This window comes from Condylura cristata, unplaced genomic scaffold (genome assembly GCF_000260355.1).
Source record: "Condylura cristata isolate star-nosed mole 26May11 unplaced genomic scaffold, ConCri1.0 scaffold00023, whole genome shotgun sequence".
Classification (NCBI taxonomy): Eukaryota; Metazoa; Chordata; class Mammalia; order Eulipotyphla; family Talpidae; genus Condylura; species Condylura cristata.
The window spans coordinates 25,545,459-25,563,426 of NW_004567124.1; the positions used below are offsets into that span (position 1 = coordinate 25,545,459).

At 36.6% G+C, this 17,968-nt stretch overlaps 1 protein-coding gene across 1 annotated transcript in view; it reads right to left on the reverse strand.

The window, feature by feature from the left end:
• The window catches only part of RTF1 (Rtf1, Paf1/RNA polymerase II complex component, homolog (S. cerevisiae)), a 53,264-nt gene that overhangs the window by 17,653 nt on the left and 17,643 nt on the right, over nt 1-17,968 (reverse strand). The window contains exons 3-6 of the mRNA XM_004687896.2: nt 10,513-10,660; nt 7,394-7,598; nt 1,578-1,692; nt 851-962 (exon numbers count right to left, since the gene is read on the reverse strand). Of these exons, the coding sequence (XP_004687953.1) occupies nt 851-962; nt 1,578-1,692; nt 7,394-7,598; nt 10,513-10,660 (580 nt within the window). The remainder of the gene's footprint in view (nt 1-850; nt 963-1,577; nt 1,693-7,393; nt 7,599-10,512; nt 10,661-17,968) is intronic.

A 17,968-nucleotide genomic window follows, 5' to 3' on the forward strand; every position in this document is an offset into this window, starting at 1 on the left:
AACACTGCTCCCCTCAGCAGTGTATTTCAGTAGATCTGCCTGTTCTGCTCCCCACTGTCTCTGGTGAATCCTCTCACCTTCCACACCTCTGACTTATATCCCAGTTCTTGTCTGCATACATAAATATACCTTAAAAAAAATCCTGATTTAAGTAATCAAATTAATCTATTTCAGGTACAGAATGACTAGAGAAATTTAAAACACTAACTAGATGTTTGATAATATTAAGAGTTTCACTGTTACTATTTTTTGGGTGTGCTAATTTTTTGAAGGTATGTTTAAAACAAAGTCTTTATATCTTTTTGAGATGCACATTAAAAAATTATAGCTTAGGGCCTCCTTAGTGGCACAAGGGGTTAATGGGCAGCACTAAGAAGCCATCCGAAGCCACTGCAGCACGAGTTTGATCCCCAGCCTGGGAGGTGATCCACATGGCATGATCCTCTTGTCTCACCTGCTGCTCCCTTCAGCAGTATATTTCAGTATATCTGCCTGTTCTGCTCCCCACTCTGTCTCTGGTGAATCTTTTCAACCCCCTGTACTCCTGGCTTGTACTCCAGCTCTTATATGCATAAATAGATAAATCTTTGAAAAAAACATTTACAGTTAAAATAACAATGCTGGGATTTACTTCAAAATAACCTAATGGAAGAGGGAATATAGGTTTAACATGACTGCCCATGAGTTGGTGTCTGAGGCTGAATGATGCATGAAGTTAATTATATTAATACTACTCTCTGTGTGCATCTGGAATTTTCCATAATAAAGAGCTAAAAAGAGAGAAAAACAGAAATGGGCACCAGGAAGTCAAATCACAGCATCAAAGTAGTCATTCCTTTTTTCAACTTACCTGTTCTGTTCTTTCGTTTTTCTCGTTCTGCTTTTAGCTCCTCCATGGCTTGAGATTTCTTATCTAGTTTCTCATCCCGCTTGGAACGCCGTTCCTTGTTGTGGGATGTTACCTGAGAACCAACATATCGGTTGACTCTTTTTACCAGTAATTGGTAAGATTCTTTATACCCAACAATCATTCAGTTCAACAACATGAATTTATATTGGTTGTAGAAACTGAACCTTTTAATGGGAGAGAGCATCCTCTAGTGGGCAAAGAGAGATAAAAGAAAAATGTCAGCCTTGTCTTACAATTACAGAAATTTACACTTTCTAGAAGAATACCCTAGATCAGAGTTAATACTGTTATTTTCAATAAAGCTTGTTATGAATGATGACTAATTTGCCCAGCTGTATTTACTACTAAGTACAGAATGATACACACCCAGGTAAACATCATTACTAAGCTGGCTACCTGGGAAAAGATATTTACCAACTTTCCCTTTAAAGGATGCTCATATACCAATGGGATGCTTTTCAAATACAGTTTGAGTAAAGAGCTCCCAAGCAATTAAATAGCACAGTTAATGTGAAGTGATATGTCCAAAAATTAACTACTAGGTGAAAATAGCAAGTTAGTCTCACTAACTTATGCTGGTTAATACAAACCTTTATACAATCACACACACACACACAAACAGGTTTTACTCTCTGCATAATAATAAGGGCTACCGATACTCTCCTACCTGAGATTCTTGAATCTGTGTCAGCTTTTTCTTTTCCTGTTCTTCTTCTTGCTTTTTCTTTTTTTCTTTCTTTTCTTTCTTTTTGGCTGTTTTTAGTTTTTTCTTGATCTCAAATCTGGTTAAAAGATATTTGTTTGGTTTTTAAGTGGCAATGAAATATTTGTAAAGACTGGTTTCTATTAGATAGGAAAAAGGAAATAAGTAGGGGGAAGGAGTTAATAAACATTTCTGCTTCTTGCAAGAAACTCCAATGTACCTTATAAGTACATTAAACATTTAATATAAATACACTAAAAGAACTTGAAAGCATTAAGTTGGAATACACTTGCAATGAGAGAAATTATTCAAAGATATTGTTGTACTCATCTTTAGGTTTTTGATAACATACAACTCTTCTTCAATCTTCACATAATAAAACAGAATTTATTTCTGGATGAACTCCAAGTATGTTCCATTAGAAATCTAGTGAAGCCAGAGTCACTATCATATTTTACAGTTTTTTATGACAAAGGCTATATTTTACTATTTTAAAGTTAAAAGCTATATTTTAAAAGCTTTCTTTCAACACTATGTTATTTTCTTAGACTATGTTATTCTCTCAAATACATTATGAGCTTCCTTGCCATAATGAATACGAGCTTTCAAAAAAAAAAAGAAATTTGTGTGTGTTTGTGTGTGTGAATTTAAGAACTTTTTATGCAATAAAGGCATCTAATAAATTCTTCATCATAACATCCTAAAATAACTCAATTTTTACCTAATTCTTCATAAATTATTCAGTATTTTTTTATTATCTTCCTTTTACTCACTATTAAAACTGTTCACGTACTTTGATTATGTGAAAGGGAGTTACAAATTTACTGTGAAAATATTTTTGCTTTCCTAATACAAGCATTTGCTTTTTTACTTTTTATTATATATGTAACAATTATATAAATAGTAATTTATTTTATATATCTTCATTTTTTACATTTTTCCATCTCAGTTGTAATCCCCATGGACTTCCCACCACTAATTCACCCATGTGCCATCACCAACCGTCCCGTGTGCTCTTCCCACCCCAATTTTGATCCAATTCCCCTTTCCATCCCCGTAGAATGTCTGATTTACAGCTGTTTGTTGATTTTCATTTTTGCTTTATTACAATTGATTTTTGTTTTTTTTCCTGATCTCTTACACTCCTGCTATGAGTGAAACCATCTGGTATTTTTCTTTTTCTTTTTGGCTTATTTCACTGTGATCCCTTCCAGCTCCATCCATGTTGCTGCAAAAGGCATGAGTTTATCTTTTTGATTGCTGAGTAATATTCCACTATGTACATGTACCACATCTTGATCCAGTTATCTACTTTCGGGTTGATTCTGTATCTTCCCTGTTGTAAATACTGCAGCAATAAACATAGGGGTGCAGGTGTCCTTTTGAGTTAATGTTTTTGTATCTTTACCTACCTTTAGGTAGGTATCTAGGAGTGGACCCAGTACAGACATTTGTAAGGCTATACATTTTGCTGCAGGTACTGCTTTGCTGCATTGTATAGTTCCGATATTTCATTTTCATTCTGATGCATTCATTTTCACTCCTCTCCAATTATTTTCTAATTTCTTTTGTGACCTTTCCCTTTGATCTACTGGTTATTTAGGGGAGTGTGTTAATTTATTTTAAAAAGATTTATTTATTTATACATGCAAGAACTGGGGTACAGGCCAGAGGTGCAGGGGGTGAGAGGATTCACTAGACAGACTGGGGAGCAGAACAGGCAGAAAATACACTTCTGAGGGGAGCAGCAGGTGAGACAGGAGAGGTCTACTGTTCCATGTGGGTCACCTATCCACAGTGGCCACAGATCCATTCACAGTGCTGTGTTTTAACACCTTTTGCCACCAGGGAAGGTCCAGGAGTGTGCTAATTATTAATTATTTCAAGACTGAGAAAGCACAGTGTCTTCAACAAAGTGGTTGGGACAAATGGATATCTACATGCAAAAGAAGGAAGCTGGGTTCTTACTTTACATCACATATGAAAATGATGTCAAAATGAACCAATGACATAAGTTATATAACAGCTGAAATCACCAAACTCATACAAAAGCACAGGGGGTAAATCTTTATGACCTTGGATTTGGCATTAGAGTCTGAGATACGATACCAAAAGATTCATCAAGAAAAGAAAAAGTAAATTATACTTGATCAAAATTTAAAAATATTGTGTATCCGATGGAATATTATTCAGCAATCAAAAAGGGGTAAACTCATGTCTTTTGCAGCAACATGGATGGAGCTGAAGGGATCATGCTAGTGAAATAAGCCAGAAAGACAAGGAAAAATACTGGATGGTTTTACTCATAGCAGGAATATAAAGGACCAGAGGGGAAAAAATAATAACGAACAACTATATACCAGAGACATTTTAAGGGGGTGGAGTGGGGAATGGGTTAGAAAAAGGGGGGAAGTACACTGGACTATAGTAATGACACACGGGTGATTTGATGATGGGAACCCCACAGGGAATACAAATGAGATGGAAAAAAGCACAAAATGATGTAAAAATAAATTATATTAAAATTAAAAAATAAATAAATAAATTGTGTAGCAAAACTACTATTAACGAGTGTAAAAGGGCCCTCCCTGGTGGTGCAATGGGTTAAAGCACAGCACTGTGAAACTCTCCACAGCTAATGCAGCATCCCCCCTGGCCAGGGAGGTGACCCATATGGTATGAGAACTCTACTGATCCACTAAACATGATCCCTTCTAGCTCAAGCCTCTCCTCCCCTTAGTGTATTTCAGTCGATTTGCTTGTACTGATTCCCACTCTGTCTCTGGTGAAATCTCTCACCCCTGTATCTCTGGCCTGTACCATAGTTCTTGTATGCATTAATAAATCAATCTTAAAAAAAAAAGAGTAAAAAGTACAACCTATAGAAAGGGACAAATATTTGTAAATCATGTAACTGATAAAGACCCAATAACCAGAATATACATAAGAATTCTTACAACTCACCAACAAAAAGAGAATCCAGTTAAAAAGTGAGCAAAGAATTCAGACACTCTCCATGTAAAAAAATGATACTCAACATCATTAGTCATCAGGAAAATGCAACCAAAAACCATAGTGAGATACTACTTTACATCCAGGATAGCAATGATCAAAAAAGAGCAAGGATGTAAAGAAACTGGAACTCTTATACACTGCTTGTGGGGATATAAAATGGTACAGCTATGTAGGAAATAGTTTGGTGGTGTCTCAAAAAGGTAAATATAAAATTACCATGACTTAGCAGTGCAACTCCCAGAATTATGTATAAAAGCACTGAAAATAGGTAATCAACAATTTTCTGTACATGAATGTGCATAGAAGCAATACAGTAACAAAAAAGGAGGAAACAACTTATTAGGTAAGTTATCAAGAAAAGGTGATCCGAGAACTGGACCTGCACAAGTGGAGGCTCCTTACCTCAACCTCTTCTGTCCTTGAAAACTACATCCTGTCTATCGTTCCCACAGTGAGAATTGTTTTCAAGGACACACCTCTGTGTTGTTGAGGTCATTTGGACTAAATAAGTGACTAAACACATGACTAAACACAGTTAGGGCCCCTGTGTAGACTTCTAGGCTTCTGGCAGATGGACAGGGAGATCTACTCATCCATTCACATGTTAAGTTCCCTCACTTATTAAAACTGTCACCTGCCAATTTTTAATGGTCTGCCTTTCTTTTTAAATTATATACATATTTTATATATAAGGTCTGCCTCCTTCTTGGGATTCTGCTAACATCTGACTAGAAGAGCCAATTTCAGATTTCACCTTACAAGCTCTCAAGTTCTTGAACTGATGCAACTCAAATGCCAATCAGTGGATGAATTTATATATAAGATATGTTTCTGCATATAAGTAAAACAGAATATTATTTGGTCATAAAAAGGAATGCTAGATGAATGAGCTTCAAAAACATGTTAAGTGAAAGAAGTCAGTCAAAAACGACTCTATGCTGCATGATTCCACTTATAAAATGTCCAGTAACAGGCAAATCTATATATAAAGAAAGTAGATTAGTGGTTGCCTAGGGTTGGCAGACTTGGGAGGGAAACAGAGAAGTTAAATACCAATGAGTATAGAATTTCTTTCTGGGTGATGAAAATATTCTGGAATTAACTTTAGTAATGATCACACAATTCTGTAATATATAAAAACTATTGAATTACATATATACTTTAAGTGGCTAGGTTCTATGGTATATAAAATATATCTCAATCAAGTTAATTTTTGAAATTAATAATAGTTTATATTTACATAATGTCCTTTATGTTTCAATCTCACTCAAGGTTTATAAAAATCCCAAAAAGGTTCTTTAGGTAGGAAGAAGGTAAAGTAAATAATTCATATAGTTTGGCCAGTGAGTCTAAGTTGGGCCTACACATTTTAACTGAAAATGACAGTGTTTTCCACAACCAAACTACCTTTTATGCTGACAGTACTCACCCTTAAATAAACAAAAAAGAGGTGAAGACTCTTATCAGCTGAAAAATTACTAACAGTGCCACTGGCTATAAAATGTGATGCTAATGGTGTTTACATAAGATTGTTATGAAGATTAAATAAGATACATATAAGAATATATATACATTTAAGATACAAATATCTTTATTAGGTGAACATAGAGAAAATTTCTGTTACTATATTGGACTATCTTGCAACTAAACAAAAGTTTTACTGTTCTGTGAATAGCTCTGAACTTCTGTTTTATTATCACCCTAACATTCTTAAAGTGACTAACAAGAAGTCATTGAATCTCTCACCTGCTTCACTCATATAAGGGAAAAATATATAAAAACCAAGTTTGAGATAAACCACACATTACTATTGAATTACTCTGAGTTTTATCACTAGGGTCTTACAGGCCTCATAAGAGAAGCTTATTACAGCTCTCCACAGTTCAGAAATACAAATTTTAGAAATCATCCCTAATTATCTGACAACACCACCAGCACAACCCTTCAGTCTTGTTTGTTCCAATACAGGTAACCTTGGAAGCATTAACACGCAAAACAAATGTGTGTTACTTGCTGCTGACTGAAAGCCAAACATTCTTGTCTAGGATAACTCACGATACTTAATATGGTTTCCAGAAGGGACAAACAGGCTCCCAAATGAAACAAAACTCACTGCTGCTTAAAGAAAATACTTGTATTTTTCTTTTATCATATTAGGTGAGTAGGGAAAATCCTAGTACTGAGGACTACTGCATTTCCTGAGACAAAAGTGATGTTTTATTTTTACTTTGAAATTCTCAATATGAGGTAAGGAAGAACTTTTAACATTTAAATATGGGAAAAGTAACTCAGAAACTGAAACAGCTTCTGAGTATCAAAAAGCAATTTAACATTTGAATTTTTCCCTTTTTAAAAAGATTTATTTGTGCATACAGAACTTGGGTACAGGGAGAGGTTCAGGGGAGGTGAGAAGATTCACCAGAGACAGAGTGGGGAACAGAACAGGCCAACTGATGAAGCACACTGCTGAGGAGAGCAGCGGGCCAGACAGGAGAGGTCTGCTGCGCCATGTGGGTCACCTCCAGAGTGGGGACTGAACTCACACTGAAGCAGCCATGGCTTGGTCTAGCTTTGCAGTGCAGTGTTCCAACCTAATGGCGCTACCTGTAAGGGCCCTAACATTTGAATTTTTGACAAAAAACAAAAGCATGGTAGTGGTATAGTCAGATATCCAACACATGAATAATGAGAAAATTCAAGTCTTGCATTCTGAGCTCCAAATGTAAATTTTGGAAAATTATTTTATTAAGGTGCTACAAGCTTACCTTCTTTTCAACACCTCTCTCTTCTCTATACGATTGAAGAGTTCTTGCTCTCTCTCCTTCTCTGTCATCTGTTCTAGACGGGCCCTGTCTTCCTCATCTCCCATAAGGTCTTCTCCATAGCCATCATGGAACTCTTCATCTTCTGACGAAGAGTCTGAATCTGAACTGGAAGAGGAGCTGTTGCTGTCAGAATCTGACACTTCACCTGCAACAAAGCCCCAAATACCACATTAGGCTATGCTACAGAAGACAGAAGCCACGGTGAGCCAGACAGTTGGTACTCATTATCCATTGGCTCTCCTAGGTAAAGAGGCACATGGCCATCTCAAGTCTCAATTAATAGTCCTGAGTGTGCCTTTGGCAACTGCAAACATGGTTCAGGGAAATTTAGGCTGGAATAAGAAACAAGCATATTTTGTTCTTTAATTCAACATTTTTATTTTAAAAACATTGATATATGAAAGGAGTTGTTAAGACCACATCCCATAAATCTTTTTCTTTTTCTGAGTAAAAGAATTGGGGTGTAGGCAGAAGTGTGTGTGTGGGATAGAGTAAGAGAATTCACCAAAGACAGAGTGGAGAGCAGAACCAGCAAAGACTAGAGAAGTCTGTTGTGCCATATGTGGGTTAACTCCCTGGCTGGGGATTGAACTCAGGTCACAGAGGTGATAGTGCTAGGACTTATCCCCTAGGCCACCAGGAAGGCCCACATCCATCAATCTTTTAAGTACATAGCCATCATGGAACTCTTCATCATCATCCATTGTTAACATTGCCAATTTACTTTCATCTATACATTCTTTTAAAAATATTTATGTATTTATGCAGAAATGGGGCACAGCCAGAGGTGCAGGGGCAGCAAGAGGATTCAACAGAGTCAGAGTGGGGAACAGAATCGGCAGACTGGCTAAGTACACTGTTGAGGGGAGCAGCAGGTGAACAGGAGAGGTCTGCTATGCCATGTGGGTCACCTCCGGGGCAGGGCTTGAACTTGCATTGAAGACGCTACTAGTTGGGTTAGCTTCACAGTGCAGCGCTCCAACCTGCTGCACTACAGGGAGAGCCCTTGTCTAAATATTTTTAGTATTTGCTTTGTTGAATTGAGAGTAAGATATAGACACTATAGCTCTTTGTTCCTAAATACTTCAAAAAAGGACATTCTCTGAGATAACCAACTATGTAATTGTAAAATTCAAGGTCTTTAATATTGATGGCATGTCATTATCAAACATACAGTCCATACCCAAATTTTACTAGTTGTTCTCATATAGCTCTTCATAGTCACTTTTCAGCTAAAAGGGGATCCAATGTAGAATCTAGTTAGTATTCTTTAATCTTTAATAGCCTTTCTTCATTTCCTCATGTCATTAGATTGCTGAAAGGACAAAATTTGGGGTGAAAATATTCACTCTCTGAACAGTAGGCACATGTGGCTACTGAGCAACTGAAATATGGCTAGTGCAACTGAGAAACTCAATTTTTAATTTTATTTAATTTTTAATTACTTCAAATTTAGTCATAGTAATGAAATGTTCCCTAATTTAGATTGGTTGGTCTCATCAAGAAACTACTCAGGGGACTCCCTGATTACTCCCTTAAGTCTTTGTGCTAACATCCCATGGCCTGAGTTCAATCCCCAGCCAGGGAGCTGACCCACATATCACCCAGCAGACCTTTCCTGCCCCATCCCACTGCTCCCCTTCAGCAGTGTATTTTACTAAGTCCACCTATTCTGCTCCCCACTCTGTTTCTGGTGAATCCTCTCACTCTCTGAACCTCAAGCCTACACCCCGGTTCTTCTATGCAAAAATTTAAAAGAATTGGGTCCTAATTGGGGTGCAACAGATTAAAGCACAGCACTATAAAGGCCACTGCAGCACAAGCTTGATACCCTGCAAAGGAGGTGACCCACATGGCATGGCAGATCTTTCCTGACCAGCCTGCTACTCTCCTCAGCAGTGTATTTCAGTCAATCTGCCTGTTCTGCTCCTCACTCTTGTCTCTGGTGAATCCTCTCAACCCCCACACCTCTGGCCTGTACTCCAGTTCTTGTGTGCATAAATAAATAAATCTTAAAAAAAAATTTAAAAAGAAACTACTCAGATCATTAATTTTTGGCAAGAATACCCCATGAGTGAATGTGTCCTTTTCAAAGTATCACACAGGAAGTATCTGACAGTTCTATTACTAGTCATGTTAATTTGGATTACTTGTTAAGGTAGTGTCATTTTGAAAAGGCACCCTTTTTTCTATTGTCATTAGTAAGTATTAGTATAGGAAGATGCTTTGAGACTGTGTAAAGATCTTGTTCCCCAACAAGCTCTCAGTGTTCTTAGCATTTGTTGATAATTCTTGAGTAAATCAATTTTTACTTGATGGTTGCAAAATGGTGATTTTTAAACTATTACTTATTCTACAGTTATGAGTTCACATTTAAAAACCAATGTTTAGATGAGTCATTAAATTGATGAGTTAATTCCTAATGAAACTGAATCTTGCTAGGAAAAAGAGTAGCATGGAAAAAAGTGAGGATATATAACAAGTGAGTACTAATCTAAAGTAGCAATTTAGTAAGAATGGTGTTTGACTCAATTTGACCTAACACTCATACGTGACTGATTAAAATGTCAGGTTAGGATGATCTCATATAAGCCAGTTTGCATATGTTATTTATTTATTTATTCTTAAATGCAAAGTTGATCAAGTTATAGAACAAGTTTATGTTCAAACTAGTACTAGCAAAAATTCTGGAATTACTTTCAAAACAAGAACATTTTTTTTTTTAACTGAGTTTTGTATCTGCTGCAAGTATTTTCCTCCTTGTTACATACACCATGATGCATAACCAAGAAAAAAAGAGAAGGCATTCAGAGTAAAGTGAATTGAGACTCTTCCATGAGGACTCATGGTTTCCTAGGTGGATTTCAGGGGCCCCCACTAACCCTTCAGAACTGACTTTTTCCATTTAGATTCTCAAAGGATCCATGGGCACTGAAAAGGTTAAAGATCATTGCAATGTAGGCAAAGGTCACGCTGAAATGCAGGCACCTTTGTCCTCCATTTCTGATTCTGCAGCTTCAACCTGACAAGAGTACTTCACTCTTAGCAGCTTAGCTCACCTTCCTCAGGGGCTGAGCTCTCAGCTGAGCTGTCTTTATCAGAACTGCCTGAAGAAGCAGTTTTGTTGGTCTGTTTCTTCATAGTTCCTTTCTTCTCTATTTTCCTTGCCTTTCCTTTCTTCTTATTTTTATTGTTCCCAAATGTCCACTGTAAGAGAAAAAAGGAAAAATTGAAACATCCATTTTATTGGGAAAAGCTGGAGACCTAAGAACTAAAAAGACTCTCATTCACCAAAATGATTAGGATAACCTCTATTACTTTGAATCCAAAACAAATAGACTTTATATGAAGAAAAACATGGATTTTTAAAACTTCAATTAAAACCCCATCATTTCTGAAACCTGTGGGGATTACAATTGAGATGGAAAAAAAAAAAGTACAAAATGATGTAAAAATAAACGGTTGTAAAATAAAAAAAAAAAAACCATCATTTCTGTTTGTAATTTCTTAGTGATATACTAACCAGATAATTGATATACTAAACATAAAATGTAATTAATGCACTTTTTATTACATCAGAAAAAGATATCAACTTGATGGCAAGTTTAACCTGAGTTAACTATCTATAAAACACAATTGGTAGAGAAAACTGCTTCTAATGTTCCCTGTGGCAGAGAGGGCAGAAATTGCTAAGGGCTGATATGTCTGGGTTTCAGCACATTGATGATGATTTAGTTCTAGAGTGGGCCCCATGAAGGCAAAGACTAAAGGTTGTTAGCAGGAGAAAACTGCAAGAGCACAGGAACAAAGGATGAGGGCCACTCCTGGACAGTAGCACTGGTACCAAAAAGGTGGCAGAAAAGTAATGGAGATCATTAAATTTTTATCTGTGTGAGCTTTTTCCAAAAAATCTGCATGTAGTAATTACACTACAACATAATGTTTAAGTTGGATCATACACCCAAGATTCTATACATCTAAACACAAGGAATCTGAAATTTGCATTGTCAAAGTACTAGGCCAGCAATATACAGTTAATCACCCCAAGAATAAAAAATAGCTTCATTGAGCACTTTAAATATAAGGCTTTTCAAAAATTCACAAGACTAGTTAAATTAAACAGTACCTCTTGTGATATTTTAACAAGTTAGGAATGATTTTAGGTGAAAAATACTTTATATGGGAACTGTACTCTATCATAAAGAATAATCTGCACATGGATGAAAAATTGCAAATCATATGATAAAGGTCTAGCATCCAAAATATATAAAGAATTCTTATAACTCAATAATAAATAAAAAGATAACACATAAAAATAGGCAAAGGATATGAATAGCATTTTCTCCAAAGAAAACATATAAGTATACTGTTAAGATGTAATATGATAGGTAAATGAGCATTTAAACCACAACAGATACAAATTCAGACCTTCTAGAATGGTTATACTTGAAAAAACAGAAAATAACAAGTGTTGACTAGGATGCAGAGGAATTGGAACCTTCATACATTGTCTGTGGGGATGAAAAGTGGGTTGGCTACTTTGGAAAATAGTTTGGCAGTTCCTCAAAAAGTCAAACACCATTACCATATGGCCCAGTAATTCCACTCCTAAGTATGTAGCAAACAGAAATGAAAACTTAATCCACACAAAAGCTTGTACATGACATTCAAAGTAGTTAACAAGGTAAATGTCCATTTACTGGGAAAAAAAATTTTTTTCGCCTTTCCAGCATTACAAAGTATACAATGTAAAATTTCTACATCTAATATTTAACAAAAGCACAAAGTTTTTGCTCCTTCTATAATGTGATTGTATATGTACCTCCAACCTTACAATAGCTATATACAGAAGCTTATTTTTTGGGAAGTAAGAAGGTGTAGGGGTAGTTCTGAAAAAGTTTTCCATCTCAGAAATTTTCCAGATGAGCTATTCTTGAGAACCACAGAATCTGCTAGTTTACCTGGATAAAATATGAAAGGGTATAACTTTAATCTTGTGATTTCTGAATTTTTTTTTTTTAGTTATTAATTGCTATTTTATCATTGTAGCCGGAGGAAGGAAGACGAGACAAGCAGAAATAAGGTCACATGTTCAAGAATGATATATTACATGAATGAACAGCAATTTCACTTTATAAGTGAATTTACTTCTCAAACTTTCAACACTAACATCACTAGAAGAAATTATAAAATTTTTCTTCTAAAACACAGCTTGTAACCATTTCAAATTTTAATTATCCGAGAAAGATGACTTTTAGGTCAATTTAAAAGAGTTAAAAAGAGGTTAAAATGTTCAATTTCTTAGTTCACTGAACAAAAATACCTCAACTTTTCTATGCTGATAACACAAATACTATAGAGGCAATAATACAGAAGACATCTTTAAGCATTGGTTTTAGCTATGAGAAATAACACTACACACATACTAGAGAATCAATATTTATTAGCTGGTTGTGAAATGACCAGAATGGGAATGACCCACTGTTAGCAAACAGGATTATCTTGGCTCTTGTACTTCTATAGGAGGTAAGAAAGAAGAGGCTAAGAGTGTAAAGGTCATGCTACCACGCCACTTGTGTATTAGGATGGCTAGGTTCTACTTTTGCCTACAGATTCAGGTTTTTTTTGCGTGCAACAGAGCCAATTTTTTTTTCCCCTATGGAAAAAAGGATTATTGAGAGCAAAAAGAGCTAAATGTGAAATTGCACAGGTGAATCCAATTCAGAAGATACTAGTGAACTAGTATCTTTTATCTGCTTCAATCTGCCACTACTTGCGCTTAGCAACTCTCTCATTTGTATTTGATGATGTTTATCCCTTGGGAGGATTGGCAGGAAATATAAGAGTGAAAGTAGAATAAAATGTTTGAGTTTAAAAGTGTTCTCTCGGCTAAACCCGAATGTGTGGAGGAAACCTTATTTTTCCCCCTCTAGCAATGTTCAATAGAAATGAAACAACAAAACTATCTTATCTCTCGTGAGGCTAATTCAATAGGGTCTGTTGTGCCAAAGGCAAACAACCAATAGCTAACTATATGTGACAGGGTTTAGGGGACTCATAGGTGATTTTCTTTCATTTATTTATTTTTAAAAAAGATTTATTTATGCATATAAGAACTGAGGTACAGACCAGAGGTGTGGGGGAGTGAGAGGATTCCTCAGAGACAGAGTGGGGAGCAGAACAGTCAGATTAACTGAGATACACTGCTGAGGGAAGCAGTGGGAGGGTCAGGAAAGGTCTGCCATGCCATGTGGGTCACCTCCCTGCCCAGGGATTGAACTCATTCTTCAGTGTCTGTGGACAGCTTTTTAGTGCTATTCTTTAACCCTTTGTGTCACGAGGGAAGTGTCCCTTAAAACTTTTTTTCCCTAGAAAATAGATCACACTTACAATATTTTCTATTTACCCCTATAAACCAGAGGTTCCTTTTGGGTCTAAACAAGTATTTTAAATATTTGTCCAGTACCTTTTCCTCCAAGAACACGGATGCTAGTAATCCATAAAGGTGATGACTTATCGTAGGCAAAAATCAATATAGCAACTATCTTAATCTAGCCACTAGCTCAGCGATTGTTCAACTGTCCCTGCAAAAGCTTTACAGAGTTGACACAAAACAGAGATGAATTCTTTCATCATGACAGTATGGTAATAAATGGAACCTAAAGAGTAAAGGACAGAATTAAAGGGGATCTTTGGGTTTTGTCTATCTAGCAGAGTAAAGAAAATGACCTGGGATTTCTTGATTTGTTTTGGAAACTACGAAGTTCCATTGTGACATTAAAGGTGCCCTAAAGCATACCACACAAAAGGCAAAAATGAGAAAATGAGTGCCTGCTGACAAGTAACCAAGTACGGAAGTCAGAGCATCCACTCATGAGAATTGCTCAAAACAATCTGGAAATGAAACAAACTCCACTGTCAGTCAAGACACACACATCCTGACATCCTACTTTTTTAGCACTCTATGTATTCAGGGCTACATAAAATACAAAGTGTTATGTAGGTATGCTGAAAAAAAAAAAAAAACCACCCTAAAACAGAGATTGGAAGGAAGATGTCTTCTTAAATAATAAATTAAGAGAGATTAGCAGTTTGACCATGATGTAACACATACTCCAATGGACAGCAATTATCAAATGAAGGAAGGAGGATTAGTAGTACATAACTTGTGCCACCCTGAATGTATGTGGAGTATATGAGCAGGTTCCCACTCTTAGAAGCAACTAACCTTCCTGGGACTATCAGCTTAAAGATAGGAAGAAACACGGGTGAGGTGTGCTGGCTTTGGATTTAGCTGGCATTGAGTTGCTGAGCATTTGAGCATCCTGGAAGCAGAAAAGCAAAGAAATGTCAAGATTTCAGAGTGGACATATCCAAAAGGGAAAGAGAACATATTTCTAGGTCTCAGGACCTAACACTGAAACTGATCCAGCCTAGTTATCCGGAAATGATTATAAGTGAAATGAAATACTTTTAAGAAAAACAGGGTGCAAGGAGAACAAATGGGCTAGCCACAAACTACGCTGGGGTGAAGAATCAAAAGGATTAGAATACACTCTCCACCCTAACCTGAGACCATTTCCTTATCCACAAAGTAGGAATAGTACTTGACCGGCTATCAGGATAGTGTGAGATTCAAATGAGAAAGAATAAAAGAAGTTTAGAGCATATCAGAAAATATAAAGTACTATTTATATTTGCAGGATACTATTTTATGATTATAAAAGGAAATACAGAATTTCTGTGAGTCACTATTTTCTCATCTGAAACAAGGGAGTTCAGATTCTCTCTAAATCTTGGCGTTTTAAAGTTGAATACTATATGAGATGTGTTTTATGCTAAGTCAAAGCAATGAGCAAAGAGCTCCGTAAGCATCACTTTATATCTTGGCAGTAGCCAGCAAAGTGATACAGGAGAAGAGCAATGAACCACAATTTACATGTTTTTTACCCCTAACGGTAGAAAATGGTCAGAGGAGTTGAGAGTTACAAGAGATTAAAAACACAGATAGAGATTTAATGTCAACCTAGAGAAATGAAGAATAACTTTGCTTTTTTGCCTCTCAACTATATAGTTATTTATAGTATGAAAGACACTACTATGTTTTATTTTTTGATAGGTTAGAAAAGCAGCTTTATTATAGTACAAAGTATACACTCAGGAATGAGTGTGGGCAGATTTAGAGAAGAATCATGCAACTAATATATATTTACAAGCAGACATTCATATATACTTAATTGGAAAACACAGAGAATATCTAAATTTTAATTACAAAAGTTTAGACCTTGCTTATGGAGACAAACAAAAGTGAAACAGAAGTGATCTCACCAAAAAGTAAAATGTATTGAGTACTCCCATCCTACTGTTTGGTAGGGAATGTCAGTTTGTTGTACACAAGTTACATGAACAAGTAACCAGGAAACCACTATATTATTACACATTCTTTTGTTTGTTTGTTTTAAAGATTTATTTATTTATGCCTACAAGAGCTGGGGTGCAGGCCAGAGAGGCAAGGGGTGAGAGGAGTCACCAGAGACAGAGTGGGGGGGCAGAACAGGTGAACTGACTGAAATACACTGCTGAGCAGCAGGCAAGAAAGGAGAAGTCTGCTGTGCCACGCATGTCACCTCCCTGGCCAGGATCGAACTCTTGCTGCAGTGGCTGCAGAGAGCTTCACAGTGCTGTGTCTTAACCCCTTGTGCCACTAAGGAGGGCCCTTATTACACATTCTTATAATGAGATTTTCATGGTGTTAGATAAATGAGGTACAACTGTAGGGTTATTTACACAGCCGAGAGCCAAGGTTAAAAGAGGCTTGTAAGCAATCCAAACAGCTGTTGCTAAGATCAAATAGTAAAGCAGTGTTCCAACCTAACTTACACATTCCCCTGGTTTTCTGACCCCCAGAGCAGATCAGACACAGGAAGTTAGAAGGAGAGCAGATTACTAAAAGACAAGAACAATAGTCACTTATTACCATAGTAATACAGGAGAGAGAAAAGGTGTAAAAAGCAGTACCACACAGCTTGGTATCTTGAAAGTCATTACTTCCAAGAGTGGCTACAAGAGCAGCTATTTATAATCATGACTAAATGAGCAAGAAAAACCTTTATAACATCAAAGAAGTTTTCGAATATAGTGTCTTTTCATATTTTAAGCTTTCAAAATTTAGTTTTATTATTGGGACAATTTATGAATATGGAGCATTTTGTTTCAGGGTATTATGTGTATGAAAACTTTACTAAAGCAATATATGTACAGGAAAATATTAGCCTATCAGTGAAGGCCTTTATTGGAAGTCTCTGTTGATTATCTGTGTGGTAAAGTAGTAACAAAATGTTCTTGAATATCTAAGCTGACTTCCTGAAAATGCTATTAGTAAAGGAATTTAAGTTGTACTTTTTATCAAAATGTTCTTAATGAAAACATTGCAACCAGCAAGTGATAACAGACTAGGTATAGAAAAAAAAAGAGCTTATTAAATAAAGTAGGAAAAATGAAATGAGGAAAAAGTAAGAAGAGACCAGATTTTTAAAACAAATTTATTTATTTATGCATATAGAACTGGGGTACAGGCCAGAGGTGCAGGGGAGGTTAGAGGATTTGCTAGAGAGCAAGGAGCAGAACAGGCAGATTGAGGAAGTACACTGTTGAGGGGAGCAGCAGGAGATGCAACAGGTCTGCTGTGCCATGTGGGTCACCTCCCTGGCTGGGGATTGAATTTGTGCTGAAGCGTCCATGGCCAGTGTGGCAGTGCTGTGCCTTAAACCGTTTCACTACTAAGGACAACCCAAGACCAGAATTTTTAAAGATACAAGTGAGGGATAAATGAAAACAGGAGGCTGAACAAAAGTTCCAGAAAAAAACAAGTGTGACAAGTGCTGAGCTACGGGGATGGGCCCGATTCTATTTCTGAAAAATGTTGAACTCCGGACTATATATGAAGTTTTGTAGAACAATAATTCTTGCTTAAGCAGAGGGTACTGGACATGATCTGGCTGTCTCCTTACTTTGTATAATGTAGTTATGTTCAGTGTTAAACAACAACTAGAAGTTTTCTTGGTATCCAATATGAATTATTACTAGTAGCATGTAAAAATGCAGGATTTTTGGGTCCTCCCTGGTGCAACAGGTTAAAACACAGCACTATGAAGCTATCACAGCCACTGCAGCATGAGTTAAATCCCTGGCCAGGGAGGTGACCCACATGGCCCAGCAGAACTCTCCTGACCTGCCAACTGCTCCTCTCAGCAGTGTATTTCAGTACATCTGCCTATTCTGCTCCCCACTCTGACTCAGGTGAGTCCTCTCACACCACGCACCTCTGGTCTATACCCCAGTTCTATATGCATAAATTAATAAATATATTTTTTTAAATCTAGGCTTTTCCAGAAAGAAAAGGAAAAATACCGAATGGTTTCACTCATAGCAGGAGTATAATGGATGAGGCAAGAAAACAACAACAATAATAATAATGGACAGTATATAGAGAGACATTTTATGGGGGTGGAGTGG